The 17,929-nt window shown below is 33.7% G+C and overlaps 5 protein-coding genes across 18 annotated transcripts in view; 2 read left to right on the forward strand and 3 right to left on the reverse strand.

Moving 5' to 3' along the window:
* The window catches only part of LOC124949769 (colorectal mutant cancer protein), a 26,574-nt gene extending 14,819 nt beyond the window's left edge, over positions 1-11,755 (forward strand). For 3 of the 11 annotated variants that reach the window (XM_047495442.1, XM_047495443.1, XM_047495441.1), the window contains 11 exons: positions 7,102-7,363; positions 7,599-7,780; positions 7,962-8,186; positions 8,370-8,558; positions 8,650-8,840; positions 8,926-9,192; positions 9,258-9,453; positions 9,545-9,730; positions 9,803-9,990; positions 10,069-10,171; positions 11,116-11,755. In XM_047495442.1, coding sequence (XP_047351398.1) covers positions 7,102-7,363; positions 7,599-7,780; positions 7,962-8,186; positions 8,370-8,558; positions 8,650-8,840; positions 8,926-9,192; positions 9,258-9,453; positions 9,545-9,730; positions 9,803-9,990; positions 10,069-10,171; positions 11,116-11,226 — 2,100 coding nt within the window. In that variant the 3' untranslated portion in view covers positions 11,227-11,755. Of the gene's footprint in view, positions 1-4,548; positions 5,004-7,101; positions 7,364-7,598; positions 7,781-7,961; positions 8,187-8,369; positions 8,559-8,649; positions 8,841-8,925; positions 9,193-9,257; positions 9,454-9,544; positions 9,731-9,802; positions 9,991-10,068; positions 10,172-10,509 lie in introns of all 11 variants that reach the window. The other 8 variants (XR_007101167.1, XM_047495448.1, XM_047495446.1 and 5 more) reach the window with 8 other exon arrangements.
* On the reverse strand, positions 10,605-10,995 carry LOC124949782 (small integral membrane protein 4). Its single transcript, XM_047495470.1, has one exon. It carries the CDS (start codon positions 10,903-10,905, stop codon positions 10,675-10,677), a length of 231 nt encoding a protein of 76 aa, XP_047351426.1. The 5' UTR covers positions 10,906-10,995; the 3' UTR covers positions 10,605-10,674.
* LOC124949778 (pre-mRNA-splicing factor SPF27) lies at positions 11,609-12,886 on the reverse strand. Of its 2 annotated transcripts, none has more exons than XM_047495460.1 (3): positions 12,620-12,886; positions 12,204-12,539; positions 11,609-12,127 (listed from the first exon to the last, which is right to left on the reverse strand). In XM_047495460.1, exons 2-3 carry the CDS (start codon positions 12,494-12,496, stop codon positions 11,731-11,733), a joined length of 690 nt encoding a protein of 229 aa, XP_047351416.1. In that variant the 5' UTR covers positions 12,497-12,539; positions 12,620-12,886; the 3' UTR covers positions 11,609-11,730. The 2 variants fall into 2 exon arrangements, with proteins under 2 accessions (XP_047351416.1, XP_047351415.1); XM_047495459.1 differs by having other exon boundaries at positions 12,204-12,469; positions 12,620-12,885.
* Positions 12,887-12,930: 44 nt separating this feature from the next.
* On the forward strand, positions 12,931-15,895 carry LOC124949776 (60S ribosomal protein L4). Its single transcript, XM_047495456.1, has 8 exons — positions 12,931-13,087; positions 13,540-13,717; positions 13,835-14,080; positions 14,273-14,397; positions 14,672-14,770; positions 14,858-15,129; positions 15,363-15,522; positions 15,617-15,895. The coding sequence occupies exons 1-8, from the start codon at positions 13,085-13,087 to the stop codon at positions 15,824-15,826; spliced, it is 1,293 nt and encodes a 430-aa protein (XP_047351412.1). The 5' UTR covers positions 12,931-13,084; the 3' UTR covers positions 15,827-15,895.
* On the reverse strand, positions 15,123-17,880 carry LOC124949780. Of its 3 annotated transcripts, none has more exons than XM_047495464.1 (3): positions 17,591-17,880; positions 16,880-17,200; positions 15,123-16,548 (listed from the first exon to the last, which is right to left on the reverse strand). In XM_047495464.1, the coding sequence occupies exons 1-2, from the start codon at positions 17,774-17,776 to the stop codon at positions 16,913-16,915; spliced, it is 474 nt and encodes a 157-aa protein (XP_047351420.1). In that variant the 5' UTR covers positions 17,777-17,880; the 3' UTR covers positions 15,123-16,548; positions 16,880-16,912. The 3 variants fall into 3 exon arrangements, with proteins under 3 accessions (XP_047351420.1, XP_047351419.1, XP_047351421.1); XM_047495463.1 differs by having other exon boundaries at positions 15,123-16,692; positions 17,591-17,879; XM_047495465.1 differs by lacking the exon at positions 15,123-16,548 and having other exon boundaries at positions 16,830-17,200.
* Between the last annotated feature and the right edge of the window lie 49 nt (positions 17,881-17,929).

Here is a 17,929-nt window from a genome sequence, read left to right on the forward strand (position 1 = left end):
TATATACTTATATACCTGGTGAAAATAAAGATTATGTCTTTGATCGGATAATCAATCAAATGTGTTGACCCGTGTCAAACTAAAGATTACTTTCTCGACCTTCCGACGAAGGAAAAGTGATCACAAAAAATTTAGGAAGGTTGAAAAAGATATTTACGAACGGCGACGTTCACGTCTCGGGACTTGCAATTAGCGAGAGTCGACCCTCGTATCGTTGTAATTACTCGACGTTCATAACCAAGATGCACTCATTTGCCACATTTTTTTCTTTTTTCTTTTTTTTTTCTTCTTTTTTTCATATATCCTAGCCGAGATACATACAGGTATCACATGTAACTTTATTTTCCTGACAAAATCGGCCATGAAAATGTCGTTCGTTTATCAAATCTCTTTATTTCTTTTTCTTTCCTTTTTCTCTACTTTTCTTTTTCTAATCATTATTTAAACTCATGGAGAAATTGAGTTTTCATTGGAGTCCCGTTACCAATCAGAACGATCTCTTCGAGTCGAGATTCTTAAGGACGAAAATAAACATAACGGATAGCTAGCTGCTTTTACGGTCGAACGTGATAAGATTCTCCTTCCGTGGAATCTCGTTAAAGGTGAGAGAGAGAGAGAGAGAGAGAGAGAGAGAGAGAGAGAGAGAGAATAAAACGCTAGAACTACATAGATTCTTATCAATGTTGGAGAAACGAAATTGCGAGTTTCAAATTTTAATTCGTAGTCTAATTCGTATCGCATATCACTTTTCTTGTCAACTATGGAAAAGCTAAGGACTTTAAGTTATTTCTGATTTCGTTTAAAATTACAAAAAATAAACAAAAAGAAAAAAAAAAGGAAAGAAAAGAATGTAACACGCAGAGTAGTTCCTTTATCCGTTTATTTTCGTAAGGTTTTACGTACTTTACTTTACGTAAATTATACTCCTTCTCGAAAATGTCGGCAATTGTTTTCGATTCTAAAATGAGCTGGCGCGTGAGCGTGCAAATACACATATAGTTACGTTATACATATATCTATATGCTTATGTGTATATGTACGTATATGTACGTACGTAAAACGAGTACGATAGCAAAAGAGGGCACTTGTAACTACTCGTATGGTGCTTCTTACAAGTACCGAACTCCTATAATTGGCGGTGGCTCCGTGTACGCCAGTCCGACTTCTCCTAAATTCACACACGGTATCGTACTTCTACTAAGCAACATTGCTGGGTGTTTACGACGCCTCGAGTAATTAACTCGTTTAATTAACGCACCGACCGACCTCGTACCAATACTGAATTCCATTGGCAGTGTTCGCGTAACTTGTGATTGCATACCAATCAATCACTTTTTTATTTGTTTTTTTTATCTTAAATTTTTTTATCTTTAAAAAAAAAATAAAAAAATAAAAAAAAAAGCATAAATAACAGCAAAAACAAATGAATAAGAAATATTGCGTTAATATTAATAACATATGTTGTCATATGATATTCGATATATTTATATCTTTTGTAATTTATTCTTCTCTCAAAAAAAAAAGGGGGGGACTACCGTCCAATCAATTTAATATTCGAAACGCGCCAATAAATAATACATTGGCATTTGATAAGAAGCAAATCGGATTTGGAGTTTGCGTTTCGTATAGATACACGCACACGTATAATACATACATACATATATACGTACGTGCGTGTATATATGTACGTGTACGCATAATACACTCATAATACGCACGTATACGCATGAGCAGGCGCTATTTCCGAGTCTCGTTATATGTATATATGTACGTCGAAAGCTGTAAGCAATGCGAGAGACCGGTTAAAAAGACTTCTAGATCGAGACGTAGTCGAACAAGACTCACAAGACCAGGCACTGACGTAGTGGTGTATAAGTACGTTGGTTGGTTCTCTGGTTAGTTGGAAGGAAGGGCCGCGGGAGCACGTTGGAATTCTCGCATGAGTTAAATTACGAGGATCGTTGGAGCCTGCGGGTGTTGATGAAGCAATTCCCCGTGTCGACCATTATCGGAGGATAAACAATTACGCGTGCCTTTTGTTCTTTTTAGGTAAGCAGGATGGTGCGTGGCAGGAATGCTAATACACTATTCGCGCGCTTCTTGTAGTGTGCACGTGCGCTCGATTCCTTGGAGAAGGAAGAGGGTGAGAAAGATAGAGAGAGAGAGAGAGAGACGGAGAATGTACTTAAGCTCCTGCAAACGTGCTCGAAGCACGATGGACCGTTTTTTCATTAGGGCCAAAGATAGGAGGGCAGCCTTCCGATGTTATTACAGCTCTTTCCTCTTAAACAACCATCTTGTTCTCACTCAAAAAATATAAAGTGGTTCGTTAAAAAAGATCTCTATTTATTCGTACGTACGCGTTAAATAGAACGATCATTCGTGTTTCTTTTCCTTTTTTCTTTTTTCTTTTTCCTTTTTGTTTAAGGTATTATAGATCTCTGTATATATTTTAAATGTTATACGTTGTAACGTCGGAGAATTCTTTTTATAGTAATCGAATTATTTCCTCTTAGGCAAATTCATTCCATCCGAAGTTAATGCTTTCGCGAGTTGAAACATGAAAAACGGTATCATTGAAACGCTAACGAACGTATCGCGAGAGAACATTAGAGAGCAACGGAATGGCAAACCGAGGGAGAGAAGATCGGAGACCGCAGCCAACAGCAAGCTGGCCACTAACGAAGGGTTAACGAGCAGCTGTACGTTCTTCTGAGCGAGCTCGTTAAACGCTTCGAAAATCTAGAAATTTTCAAACCTGCGAATCACCCTCTTTCTCTCTCTCTCTCTCTCTCTTTTTCTCTTTTGCACGTGTAAATACTTCCCCAAAGCGTTACAGCCGCGCCTACTATTTTACTGCTGCTTTAATAATCGCGAAAGCTTCCCTTTCATCGTACTCCCTCGAGCGTGACGTAAAGCTTGCGTCCGATATCTCGATCGGAGATACTTCTCCTTCGAGAAGTAAAAGCCTAATGCAATTTCTCTATTACAGTAAAACTTCCTAACCGGTAATTTTATCGAATTAACTACGTTCGAATCTAAATAGATGAAGAAAGTTTATTTCGAAAGAATCCGTATCTACATTGTGTCATAAAGATTAAAAGATTACGATATACACGATCGTAAAACAAAAAATTGTCATTTTTTTATAACGAATACAATACAGAGTCAATAAAGTAGTTTAATGGATTAATAATTACGATGGTTCATCGTGTAATCGGGGAAAAAAAAAATATGTATGAATACAACGACATTTGAATTTATTCATTATGTTATAATTAATATAACGAATTACATTGATTTATTCATTAAATTATAAAAATTTATCGGACGGTTTTAATTGTAACGATCAATCGGTCGAATTATATCTCGATTTGTATTAATTGATTACACTGAAATAAAAAGTATTATCAATGAATTCTCTTAAAATTTTTAATGTATACGATTTAAATCTTAAAAAGAAGAAAAGAAAACGCTTTTACTCGAATCGTTGAAAAGAGGGCGTCTCGTGAATCCGCAAAAAGGTGATCGATATCAACCTTTGAAATATTAATGGGGAGAGTAAGTAGGAAAGACAAACGTAACCGACGGATCTATTTTCAAGCTTTCTCGATGGTTCCACACCCAACGATGCGATTTCTCTCTTTCTCTCTCTTTCTCTCTCTCTCTCTCTCTCTCTCTTTCCTTTTAATCCTGTATTTCTGCCACTGATATTGCAAAGTATTTCAATCGGAGTAATGTATGTGACACCAAATTTTAATCTTAAATAAAATACGTATAATCATGTTAATTTATCGTAAAAAACAGGTCGTTGAAATATAACAAAGACTTTCGAAGGAAATTTTTTATCTTAAAATAAAAAAACATGGAGGAAGAATATAAGGGTTGGGTGGTTAACGTCATAGACCAGAGCGCATCCTAACGACGAAGCGTGAAAGACTCTCCCTTACGATCGATAGCGTGGTGATCCGGGACAATGCTCTGATACTTACTGAAACCTAAAAAATAAAAAAAAATAAAAGGGAAAAAGAGAGACGGGGAGGGAGGGAGAGAGCAACCGATTCTTTGGCAATACTGTTTGATCTGTAACACGATGACACGGTGCATCTATCATTTTTCTTTTACAGAAGGTACCTTTCAATCGACAAATTTTATTCGTGATAATTGGAAAAATTAAAGTTCGATGAGAGTATTAATATACTTATAATATTTTTCTAAGAAAATAAAAGAGATATGAAAAATATTAACTAAAAAAGCAAAAAGTGTCATGCTCGAAGGATTCGCTTATAACCCATACACACGTACATACACAGACACACGCGCGCGCGCGCGAGCTCACACATAGACACATATACGCTAGCACGAAAATCTTTCAAGGAATGAAATGACCTGAAGCTCAATAGAATTCATAGTATAATAGATCACAGCACGGAAAATACGCGATATAGGTACGTAAGTACATAAGAAGATCTCTTGATCTTATCCGATTGATCGAATTTGATTGATCGTTCGATCTCTTCTTCTCCTTTTTTTCCTCGAAAATTCAAGAATGCAACTTGTCGAAGAACAACGACGGGAAGAGTAACGACGAATCCAACAAGGTGGCGAATTTTACGGTGGCTATTAACAATGACTCTACGGAGTCAACATACTTCGTCGATCGTTTGCGTCGTCAACAACAAAATCAACTGCAGCAACAGCAACAGCAACAATATCAATTACAGCAGTATCTTCAAAGAACATCGAGATGTAGGATACAAACGTTGTCGAGCCACATTCCATCGAACGCGGCAAAAGATATCGTCGAGGATGAACTTAGGAACGATCTCGTTTATGTACATTGTGCCACAACCGAGGACGAAGATGTTGACGATGATGACGAAGAGGAGGAGCCAAAAGGACTTGCTAGATCTAGATCCTGGCTTTGTTGTCCGGGTGATCGGAGATCCGAGAGAACCGTACCGGTTCACGTAGAAATGGATTATACGGATAAACAACATTCTGTAAGTTCGAAATTACCGCCAAGAATCAACAGCCAACGAGAATAATATAGACGTCTTAATTATTTTCCTTGTACATTTTCATATAGCTCATACATCGAATATCGTCGCTATTGGTTTCTTTTTATTTATTTATTTATTTTTTGTTTCTATTTCTTTTTTATTTTTTTATCCTTTTTTTTTAAATCTATTATAAAAAAAAAAAAAAGTAGTTAAGTTGATAGAAAATATTTATATATAATCCATTCATGATTTCGGGCCGCACGTTGGTACCAAATCCGGGCAAGTTCCAACGTTGCATCTTGGTTTTGCCATTACGCATTGTCTATTATCCGGACAAGGCGGTGCATCCTTGCAGGATTTTCCAGGAAGATGAATATAGTCGTCCTCTTTTTCACTCATCGTTGTCGTTGTCATTGTCATCAACAAAATCGTAATAACGATAGCAATGACGAAAAACAGCTTCATTTTAAATGCTGCTTGCTACTCTTCCCTTTTCAAGACTGTCTGTCACGAAAATGAAGATGGAGATAAAGTTAATTATAAGTGCTAATCCGTGTGAAGAATGAAACGTAAAAAGTTTTTCTAAAAGAAACCGAACGTATCTAACCAACTAAGCCGTTGACAAACCTGTGGGTAACCAGTTTTCAAAGTTCGAGTTATAAACCTTTACGCCTCGAAAAAGAAGACAACGATTAACGCTTGTCGAGTTCTCACTCTTGACAGAATATATATTTCTATCTCTTTTTAATTATTTATTCATTTATTTATTTATCTATTTGTTTGCGTTATGCATCATGGAACGTACGATCGTATTTATATATCTTGTAATTTCAGTTTATATATCATATTACAAATATCAAAATATCGAACCACCGCACAATAACAAAATAATGATAAGGATAAAATTCCCTAGACAATTTTAAAAATCAATTACTCTTTTTTGAAACTTTTTAAGCTAATTTCTTTTTTCTTTCTTTCTTTTTTTTTACCTTTTTCCTATAGTTCGTAAAATTACAAACCTAATTACAAGTTCTTTATTTTTGTTGAACGATTGAACATATCGAAGAATATAGTATATAATGCACTTTTTACTCACTGCTTGATGTCTTCCTAAGACTTGTAAATTACTGAATATCCGTCGAAACGTTCCGGCATCGAGATTTTTATACCTTCCAGGATCGTCTCTTCTTTTTCTTTTCTCTTTTTGTTTCTTTTACTCCTTCCTCCCCTTTTTATCTTTTATCTACGGATTAACACGTGACCGGGTATTCGTCATTAGTGTCTCGTCTCGTCTCGTAACACAGCCGACACGCGTGAGTGATCACGCGAAGGACACTCAAAACGAGACACGAATCTGCAAATTTTTCCATGCTTTTCCTCTTCCTTTCAGTCGAACTCTTTCGATTTATTATTTATATGTATATATATTATTTTTTTTATTTTTTTAATTAAATACGTGAACGCGAAACGACGTTTCTATTTAGAATTATATGAATTTTCTTTCTTTTTTCCCTCTCTCTCTCTCTCTCTCTCTTTATATATATATATATTAGGGGGACCGGAAAATAATGTCGTTTCTGCGCATGTCGATATTCGATTGTAATTAAAAATAAAAACTTGTTAAAAATTTATTCGTTTGAATTTAATTTAAGAAAGCGACATTACTTTCCGGTCCCCCTAATATATATATATATTGTTTACGAATTCTTCGTAATGTAATTATTACCAAGGATTCGAATTATGTAACGCGTTTTGTCTTAATTTACGATTGATTTATCTCCATTCGCGAATTATGTACGAATTAGCCTTGAATATATTTCGCTTTAATACACGATTATAAACAGTGTTAGATTTTTTCTCTTGAAATAAAGATGATTCATGAAAAACTTGTTCCAGAAAATTTATAAATTAGAAAACAAAACAATTAATAATTACGTGAGAAACTACTGTACTACTGTACAATCGATTGAAATAAAATAAGATAAGAAATTTTAATTATATTAATAAGACTCAAGTTAAAAAAAAAATCTCTTTTGCTTTCAATAGTTAATTAATAATATAGAAACAATTGTTGAATTAAAAAATGATATTATTTCAGCTCCATGCAGCAGCATTGTCATCGTTACGTTCCGAAGTCGCCGATCTAAATTCACGACTATTGATAGCTACTCGTGCGAGAGAAGCTGCTGAAGTAGCTTTAGCAAGAGCAGAAGTTCAAGCTGCTAGGGCTGAGCAAAGAGCTGAACAGCAGGCGGCCAGGCACGAGGAGAGACTTACCGAATTGCATTCCGTCATTGCCGAGTTGGGCAGACAGTTGGAGAGGCATCGTGCTACCGTAATTGCCGAGGAGGATGAGTCCGGTAAGAAGGCACATTCAATTCTAATGCTTCTCTTTCTCTCTCTCTCTCTTTCTTTGTAAAATTCTTTTTCACTCCAAGAGGTAAATTATTTGAACTATTTCGAGCATTCATAGAACGTGGAAATGTAAATATAGATAACGAACTTCACAACGAATTCACGAGCATATATTCATGTTCATTTCTTAGGGTACCTTTTTTTTTCTTTTTTTCTTTTCATACAATATACTATCTGAAGAAGATCTGAAGATTGGGTGCATTCAATTTGTAGAAATCGAAACCAGTAGGGATGCGGAGGGATCGATTACGAATCCGGTGGAGGAGAGCGAGGGAGGTGGAGATATTCAAGGTGATGGAGATAGAACCTTGGGAGATGCCGATTCCAGTTGCTGTGAGGAAATTGAACATCGAACCAACGAGGTAACGGAAGAGGATTCGTTTCCTCTGTGCAAATGGTATTTCAGGAAATTATGTATTTGCCGATGATTGCTATCCTTTAGCCATCTTTCATTGTCTTTGAATTTATTTGAACGGTCTGATTTGTCAAAGTCTATTTACAAATAAGAGAAATTATGGAATATTTGAGAATTCGTACTTATAGAACGGTAGGGAACAATTGGACAGTCCTGCTGCTTTACCAACACCAGAACCAACTCAACCAGCGGCTTCGTGTCAAAGTGTCGCCGTGGCTACTCTCCAAGAAGAAGTTACGGCCCTTAGAGCAGAAATCGTGAGCCTCCAAGCACAGTTGGCACAATTTAAGAATCAGGGACAGAATGGCAATCAGGGACAATTAAATGGAGACTCACCTCGACGAGAACATAAAGTAAAATACATATATTGAAATATTGTAAAATCGACGGAGGGGGAGAGAGATTTTTACGTCTTGAATTTTGAATTATAATATAACGCGTGCTAATTAGCTGCCTCAAAGAAATAAAATTACTGTCTATGGTGAAAGAGTTTTCAGCTAACTAGATCTCAAGTTTCTCCTTTATCGTATTCACAGACGAGAGGTAACACCAGCTCGCCAGAACCTCTAACGGCACCTTGCTCACCACTTCTGCCACCCCTTCAAACACCACCGACAAAGAGCGTAACGAGGGAGGAACCGCCGGTTCTCAAGATGGCCGAGAGGGTGAGGCTAAGAAGAACTGATGAGAGACATATCACTGGTCCCGATATTACGAATCTCGGTGTATGAATTCAATTATTTTCTTTCCCCCCATTATATATTTATTCTTTCATTTGCTTCCAAGAAAATGGCATACGAATCCAACGTATTACAGGTTTGTTCGACCATGGTTGCTGAACATCTCGTGTCCGATCTTTTAGAACAATCGAATTTGCAAGAATTAAATGGCTCGGAGAAACAGTTTGAGGTAGAAACAGAAAGATTGAATAGTAGATTGGAACATGCTCGAGCGAATAATGCTGTTCTTGCTTTGACCTTGCATGAGAGCAAAGCTCAATGCGATAGGTAATTTTAACGGAGATGATGTTTCAATACGAATTTACAAAGATCTACATAAATCATTCTGAGTATCTTCTTCTGTTGAATTTAGATTAAGTCTACTCGTTGGGAAATACGAATCGAATGCAATGGCGTTAAGATTAGCGTTATCTTATAGCGATCGTGCCATAGAGGCCTACGATGTTCTCGTTGCTTTATTAGAAAGCGAGATTGCGCTTTCTACCGAACGAAATAGCCTTACTATCGACAATAGAAAAGCAGCTGAGAATGTAGCTTATCATATGTTGAACAGGCTTGAAAATGACTGTGCTAATGTTATGGGTGCACCTTGGGAGGATAGTATAATCTTGTCGGATGAGTACGTACATCAAATTGTCGTAAATCTTCGAATATGAGGATTAGATTATCTTATTGTTTTTATAGATCTGAAGTAACTTGGACTGTCGAAAACGAGGAGAGACTTAGAAGACACCTTAGCAGATTAAAAGGCGATCGTGCTATGGTCAGATCTACTGCCGTGGAATTAGAAAGTGTTCATGTCGAACCTCTTAATTCAAAAAATACTATTTCTCTCGCGGAAGCTAGAAAATTAGATTTAGAGACTGCTGTACTTATGCAAGTTAGTGTAGCAATTATATACTAATTTATATACTAATCTGTTGAATAATAATGAAAAACGTTGATCGATACCGAACTTATAATATTATTAGGAATTAATGGCTATGAGAGAAGATAAAGCAGAGTTGAGAGCAAGAGTATTTCTTTTGGAAAAGGAAAGAGCTACGATAGAACTAAAATTGAATGCGCAAGAAACGCAAATTGCAGCTCAGCATGCTGCTATAGAACATCTTCAAGGACAACTTAACGATACCGAGGCTATGTTATCAATGAATAAAGTAATATATTTTTTACACTTAATAGGTGTCGTTTAATAGAATCAACAAATTTCTAATAGATATTATTTGTAGGATCGTGGTCTTAGCGATAATGAAAGCGAAGGTATTGAATCTGAACTTATAGAAGCATTAGGTAGAGAAGCAAGATTAAAAGAACGCCTACAAGAATTAGTATCAACATTGGATAAAGTGAATAAGAATTCAGAATTGAGACATCAACAATCTGCAGAACTTGTTAATGATTTGAAAAAAGCTAATAGGTGATATATTTTGTTTCGCCGATTGTAAAAATAATGATCTTATATTGAAATTTAAGTTTATACTCTTATTTCTTCTAGTGCCCTGGTACAAACGTTGGAAAAAACAAAGAAAAAATATCAATCTAGATTAAAAAAATTAGAGCAACAAATGTTAGGAATGGTGGAAAGACACACAGCACAGGTATGAATAATAAATATCCTGAAGTAGATATTATATTCGCGCTTTGAACAAAAAAAAATTTGAAGTTGTAAATCCTCTTGAATTGTTTTCATTTGTGCATGAAATATGTTATAATATTCAATTACAACCAATTATAATAATATGTCACATTATCCAATTACAACCTCAAGATATTTTTGTTTCTTTTTCATCGATTATATAAATCAAAATTGTTTTCTATACTGCTAAATGTACTTTATTTTCTATTATGCATCGTTCTATAATTCATATATTTGATATTATTATAAATTATATTAATTCCTATTAGCTTTCCATTTTTCTAATTCTTCTTCTACCAGCTTATCTACATCGATGAGAGGTTTGTATATAACGTGGACAGTCTGTGCTCCAGCCAACATAGTTAACATTGATACAATACCAAATTTGATGTATGCCCACTCCATATCTCTTGATATTTAACCGTTAATTGAAATAATATCAGTCTTCTTAGCATATATTAGTACTTAAAATTGTTCTCCTTCCATTTTCCGTATTTTTTCTTCAACCATCTCTTGTACAATCCGTTTTTTGTATACTTTATAAAAGTTAACCTGGCCAACCTGCCAGTTGATCATAGAAAATTCTAATAGTGCCCCACAAACGAAAAATAATGGTAAGAAACGGTAGACACCAAAAGTTTTCTTCCCAGGCCACTTTTGCATAAACTTCCTTAATCTTTTAATGAAAAGTAACATAGATACGTTTTATGCTTGATCAGGTAATACAGAAATTTTCTTTTTGGCGGCCATATTGAATCCTGCGCGTGCCGCCATCTAATTCTTCTAACTATATTTAATGTTTGTAAAATCATTGATACTGCTATATTACGTATTATTTGTGAAATAAATTTTTTATTTTCACATAATTATAACATAAAAGTGATTCAATTTTTAACAAATTTTTAGGTTAAATCACTGAAACAACGCATAGCTTTGCTAGAGGAAGAAGCAGCAGTATATAAAGGAACTCTACCTCTACAATCGCAAAGCTCAGGAGCTAGTGAAACATCTTTATGACAATTAAGTGACTAAAAATGATATATAAAAATGATATATAAACGTAAACGTAATTTATTAAAATGCGTTTCCTGTCGTCGTGAAACGTGCAAAATAAAGATTAAATTTATGTATTTTTTTACTGGAATAATTTCTTAAGCATGACGCTTTGCTATTCGCTTTGTAATTTTATGAAGGTATGATACACCATTCTCTTGTAGCATACAGAATTTTATGCTGGGAATTGTGACGTGCTATGAATACTTGGACGCGTGCAAGCTATTTGGTATATGATGAATTATAAATATAAATTACTAGTATGTTGTCTCATTCATAGCAATGATATTTACTTGTAAATATGTATATTGTAACCATAAACAGAAGTGATACATATAAACAATAATTAAATAAATTGTGCTTTATTTATACATTAGGATATCTTTCATAATTTACAATGCAAAGTTTTATAAAGAAAACAAGTTTTTTTTTCTTTATACTTATACTTATGTATTTAAACAAAAGATATTATATTGGTTGATTTTCAGCAAGATTCATTTCCATTGCCATAACGTCCGTAGCACTTTTTCCTGGAACAGCTGGTTCTTCATCTCCTGGTACATGATTTATTTCTATTATTTCTTCTTTGTTCATTATAGTTTTATGTATTTCCTCTTCGATATGTACACATGCCTGTTCAATCTCATAGTTCTTTGAAACCAAACCGACCCATTGAGCTTCCAATGCTCTTAACTTTTCTCCTCCTTGCGTTTGCATAGATTTTCTTTGCCAATTAACTTCTTGTATTTTTTTTCTTAAAGTTTGTAATTGCTTTTGTCCTTGACTAACTAATTGAACTAATATTTCTAAGTAAGACCTCCAAGCTTCACAACCATATTCCATCATTAATTCTAAATTACATATCCTATAAATTAAAAATAAAGCTTACATGAAAAGATGTAAAAGATATGATTAATTCTATATTTGTATCGATGTTTCACCTAGTTGCTTGATGTTCCAATTGTGCACTGCTATTTTCTACGCTCTCATTCCAGGCTGTCAAATCGTTCATTTTACCAGGCGGTGGTGGTGGTAATTCATAACGTTTCATACTGAGAACTTCCATAGGTAAACGATTCTGCATTCTTTCAAACTCATGCTTCATTACATCAGTTTCAAATGCATTAATATTTAAATGAGATAAATGCTCCAAATAATTTTTGGTCGGTCTATATCGTCTCGTCTCTTCTTCAACCATTGCCAAAGCCTGAAATTGAGCGAGTAAAGGACACATCCTCTAAATACCAAATACAAACTTGTTCATATCCATAGTAAAACTGTAAAAAACATAACCTGTACTGCACCAGACATATATACAAGTTTTTTTTATGCAAGCTGTTCATAACAAATCACATACCGCTTCTCTGACACCAGGTTCATCATATCCTTGATCTATATAGGGCAATGCATCGACAATAACTTCTCCAGCCATTTTCTTATAAATATGAATAAAATCTTAATATATTTTTTTTTTATTCAATTAATTTAATCGTTATAGCTCGCACTTTTATATACATAAAATTTCATTTCCAAGAATTCTATTTTCCATTGGAAATTTCGTAGAATATAATACGTCGCATTGAAAACTATACCATAAAGTTATTTGTGCTTTCAGTGCATCCTAGCGGAAAAAAAGCTAACGAATATTAAGCAAATTTACAATGCTACAATTGGAAGCGTCGTCAAGTTCATCGACTGAGCATGCGCAACTCAAGTCGTACCGTTTCCGTTTGCATCCTTCTTCCTTTATGACCAGGTAAGGCGTACAAGCTGCCTGGTTAGCGTATGTCTCATGCGTGAAAAGTTGTGAAAAAAACGCGAGATGGTAAGAAATTTACATTCTTATTGCTAATGCAGAATTACGAATGTCGTTTTGATCATTATCGATGATTATTATATCTTTTATGTACGAAAGTTTTTCGTTAGACTTTAAATTGTGTTGTAGACCACGTGTAATTTGTGTACTTGTGTAGGATAAGTTTTTTCTTTTTTTTTTTTTTTTTTATGAATTTTATTATTTTCCTTCTCATGGCTTCTCACGCAGATCTTCGATCGTTTTTTAAAATTCAATTATGATATATTGCGAGAATAACGTATAAGAAAAGGTGAAAGTATTTAATATAGTCAATACTTATCTCTCCGGCCGCCATGTGCATGTCAGAACGCGTTTTGTCTCCAATATTTCGCCATTAATGTTTTCTAATATATCGTTATGATTATTAAGAAACATAACATGTTTAAAATTTGTTTAATGTTTCTTTGTTGTCATTATTCCAGTCGTTATCAACGGCGCGACCTTTGGTTACTGTATATAGTGATAAAAATGAACCATCAGAAGATACAATCTCTTTGCCATCGGTGTTCAAAGCTCCGATTCGCCCTGATATTGTAAATTTTGTTCATCAACAAGTTTCAAAGAATAGTAGACAACCGTACTGTGTGTCCAAGGAGGCTGGTAAATATATTTTCTGAAATAGTCTACCTAACCTAATTATCTTTAAAATATTTCAAGTTTTAGAATGGATTAGGATATGGTTAGTTCAACTATGTAAATATAGATTTTATTTACTAGGTCATCAAACCTCTGCCGAGTCATGGGGAACAGGTCGTGCAGTAGCACGTATTCCTCGTGTTCGTGGTGGCGGTACCCATCGTTCTGGTCAGGGTGCATTTGGTAACATGTGTAGAGGTGGACGCATGTTTGCTCCGACCAAACCATGGAGAAGGTGGCACCGTCGTGTTAATGTTAATCAGAAAAGATACGCTCTTGTTTCTGCAATTGCTGCTTCTGGTGTTCCTGCTTTAGTACAATCTAAGGGTAAGGTTATATATTCCAGTTATTCAGAATTGATACATATATACATCTATGATGATTTAGCTTTGGTCCGTGTTTCTGATAAACTGATTATACATAAGCTTTTGTACTGAGAGTGTAGTAAATTATTACTTATATTTATTATACTTAATAATTAAAATAACTTAAAGCAGATCATATGAAATATGTCTACAGGACACATGGTTCAAGAAGTGCCAGAATTCCCTCTTGTAGTTTCTGATAAAATTCAGGAATACAATAAAACTAAACAAGCTGTTATTTTCTTGAGACGTATTAAAGCTTGGAATGATATCCAAAAGGTAATTGAAAGCATTCTTAATTGTACTTAATTGTATAGGCACTATAGAATGTCCACATCTTTACTAAATCTGTTAGTTCTGATGTTCCTAATCAAGTGCTAGAGTAATATAGTTGTCACAGGCGTTCTAAACTAGTACCTTTTTATACTAGGTTAGGGTATGCACAACTGCACACATTCATTTTATTAAAAATGTTCATTATTAGATTTTTCAACTAATAATATAGAGAGCGTTATTTAATATTTTTTTTTTCTCCTTTTTTTTTTTGTTATAGGTTTACAAGTCTCAAAGATTCCGTGCTGGTAAAGGTAAAATGCGTAATCGTCGTCGCATTCAACGTCGTGGACCTTTGATTGTGTATGGACAAGATCAGGTGTGTAATTATATAAAAAAAAAAAAAAAAAGAAAAAATAAAATGTCTAAAATTTTACTATATTTTTAATTAAATATTTACTTTTAGGGTATTCGTAAGGCATTCCGCAACATTCCTGGTGTGGATCTTATGAACATCAATAAGATGAATCTCCTGAAGCTGGCACCTGGTGGTCATGTTGGTCGTTTTGTTATTTGGACGAAATCTGCTTTCGATCAACTAGATGCTCTGTATGGAACTTGGCGCAAACAATCTAAGCTTAAAGCAGATTACAACTTACCTTTCCCTAAGATGGCCAATACAGATTTGTCTAGACTTCTGAAGTCAGATGAAATTAGAAGAGTTCTGAGAGCTCCAAGGTAATATTTTTAATACAAATAAATGTCGAATATATATACATATATATATGTATAAATTAATATTAAATTATTAATTCTTTTTTAAATATTTAAATGATGATTTTAAGGTCCGTGTTGTTGACTGACAGTGATTATAATTTTTAACCATTACTGATAGAATTGAAGGAAAACTAACTTCATTCTTTTTGGCAATTTCTAAATAATATATAAATTGTATAATATTCAAATTACAGAAAGAAGATAGTACGCAGGGTGAAGAAACTGAACCCATTGAATAATACACGTGCAATGTTGCGTCTGAATCCATATGCTGCAGTATTGAAACGTGCAGCAATTTTAACAGCACAGAGGCGACAATATGAGAAAGATTTGCTCTTGGCTGAAAAACGAGGAGTAAGTATAATAATAATAATAATATCAATTGATACTTTAACACCATTGTGCGAAAGTTTGAAGTACATATATGAAAATATTTTATTCCATTTAGATCGAACTTCCCAAGAATGCACCAGCACTTAAAGCTAAAAGGCTTAAAGAAAGAAGAACCAAGCAAATTCTGGCGGTTAAAGCGCTTAAAGCGAAGAAACCTAAAGCTCCGAAGAAAGCAGCCTCGGCACCAGCTAAAGCTGCAAAACCAGAGCCGACGAAAACGTTGGATGCGCAGGCAACAAAAGCTAAGAGCCCGCCAGCCAAATAAAAATGATTAAGGAGTTTTTGTCGTTAATCCAAGATTTTTATTTCAATATAAATAAAATGTGGAAAGAGACACAACAACAAAATTTATATTTCGATCATCGTTAAAATATTTTTTATATATATATATGTATGTGTATATATATATAAAGGGTATTTTTTGTTGTATGTCGATACAAAATTTAAAAATTTCCTACAAGTGGTACTCTCATAAAAATGGTATTATCATCGAATACTTCAATAGATGCAACTTTTGCGTTTGCTTCCGTTGGAATGAAAAAGTTAATATTTCTAACGTGACGTCGACCACCCAATTCTTGTAATTTAATATTCAAAACATTTTCCGTTGCTAGAGCAGCAGTACTTACTTTAAATCCTTCAATCTTTATTTCTGCCTGCATTATATTTAATTTCTTACAATTTATTTTTTTTTTTTTTTTTTTTATTTTATTTTATTTTATTTTATTTTATTTATTTTTTTTTTTTTTACACCATATATATATATGCAGACAACACGTGTCAAGAATAGAAAGATCGCGTACTCAAGGTAATTTATAGGATATCGAAAGCAAATGGTATATTACTTACAGCAAAATATTCTTTGCTATTTATAGTATAAAAATCCGGGATTTGACTCAATTTCAATCGTGTTTTGAATCCGCTCGATATCATTTTGAGATCTATATAATCATATCGTCTTAACAGTATGGCGTTGTCCAAACAATGCTGTGGCAAATTTTCCATATTCAATAACGAATAATTATTACAGGAAACTGAGGCATTAAGTTATAGAAGAACTTAATTTGGCATTTGCAGGTAATGTTTTAGAAATAGGTTTTTCGATTAGATAAATTCTTTTGTTTCGATTAGCTGTTTGTCAAGTTTATATATATATATAAATATTTTTTTTTATATATATATATTTTATATATATATATATATATATATATATATATATATATATAAAGAAAAAAAACATTTTTAAAAGATAAATACGTTTAATTAGGATATTTTTATGAAAATTATTTTAAATAATTTATTATGTTTAAACTTATACCTGGCATCATTGATGACAACTTATTTTGATCTATCACATTTTTAATCTTTTGCTCGGTTTAATAGTAGGGGCAGTTAAAATGAGCATCCTATGTTTATTGTCAACGACAGCACGAACTTCGTCGCTGTCGATGGTCTCTGGAATAAGTAAATTTTCTCGGTGTTTCAGGATTTGTTTAGACAAATCATTAAATGGCAATTTTTGTATCATATCCGAAAACTCTTTATTTAAATGTCGTTGAACGCTCACACGAAGATTATTGCCCTTAACAGTTATTTTCGTAGATGACATATCGATTTCCGGTGCTAGTAACATCTTCGCCTTGATAAATAACAAAGATATGATAATTAATGAATTATTTAAAATTCTAACCTATAATTAGCGTACTATTAATATATATCATTGATCGATCGAGGGGATTTCTCTTGAGGGAGGATTAAAAAAAAAAGAAAAAAAAATGGTTGATTAATTTTTTACTTTTTAAGGTCACTGCTTCACATAAAAAAAAAAGATTAGGTGAGCTTCAACCTTTTGATGGTTTCATGACCCTCTTTTAATAACACGTTATAAAAGAAGAAAAAAACCGTGTATAAAATGATCTATCGATTGCGAGCATGACGTGTATATTAGAAATGAACGAATTTTCCTCACGTCTTATATTTTCAAATATTTCTAGTCAAAAATATTTCTTTTCTTTCTTTTCGTACAAACCTCATAGAAATTGTCAGGCCGAATACCTATGGAAACTATTTGCACAATATAACTGTTATCCAATGATTTCGCTGATGATACTTTTGTAGAATCTGCTATTCTCTTTTCGTTAAATTTTGGACAGTAAATGCTACCTGTCTCATGATCGCCATGACATTTTGTACATCGCTCGTTCGTCGTACTCATTTTTCAATTTATTCACAAATAATATTTGTATTATTTGATTATTAAGATATTTGTTTTAAATCTCTCATCGAGAATCATAATCGAGAAAGAAAGATATGTATATACATATAGAAAGAGAGAGAGAGAGAGAGAGAGAGAGGAAGAGAGATATAA

Source organism: Vespa velutina, chromosome 6 (assembly GCF_912470025.1).
Source record: "Vespa velutina chromosome 6, iVesVel2.1, whole genome shotgun sequence".
NCBI classification, from domain to species: domain Eukaryota; kingdom Metazoa; phylum Arthropoda; class Insecta; order Hymenoptera; family Vespidae; genus Vespa; species Vespa velutina.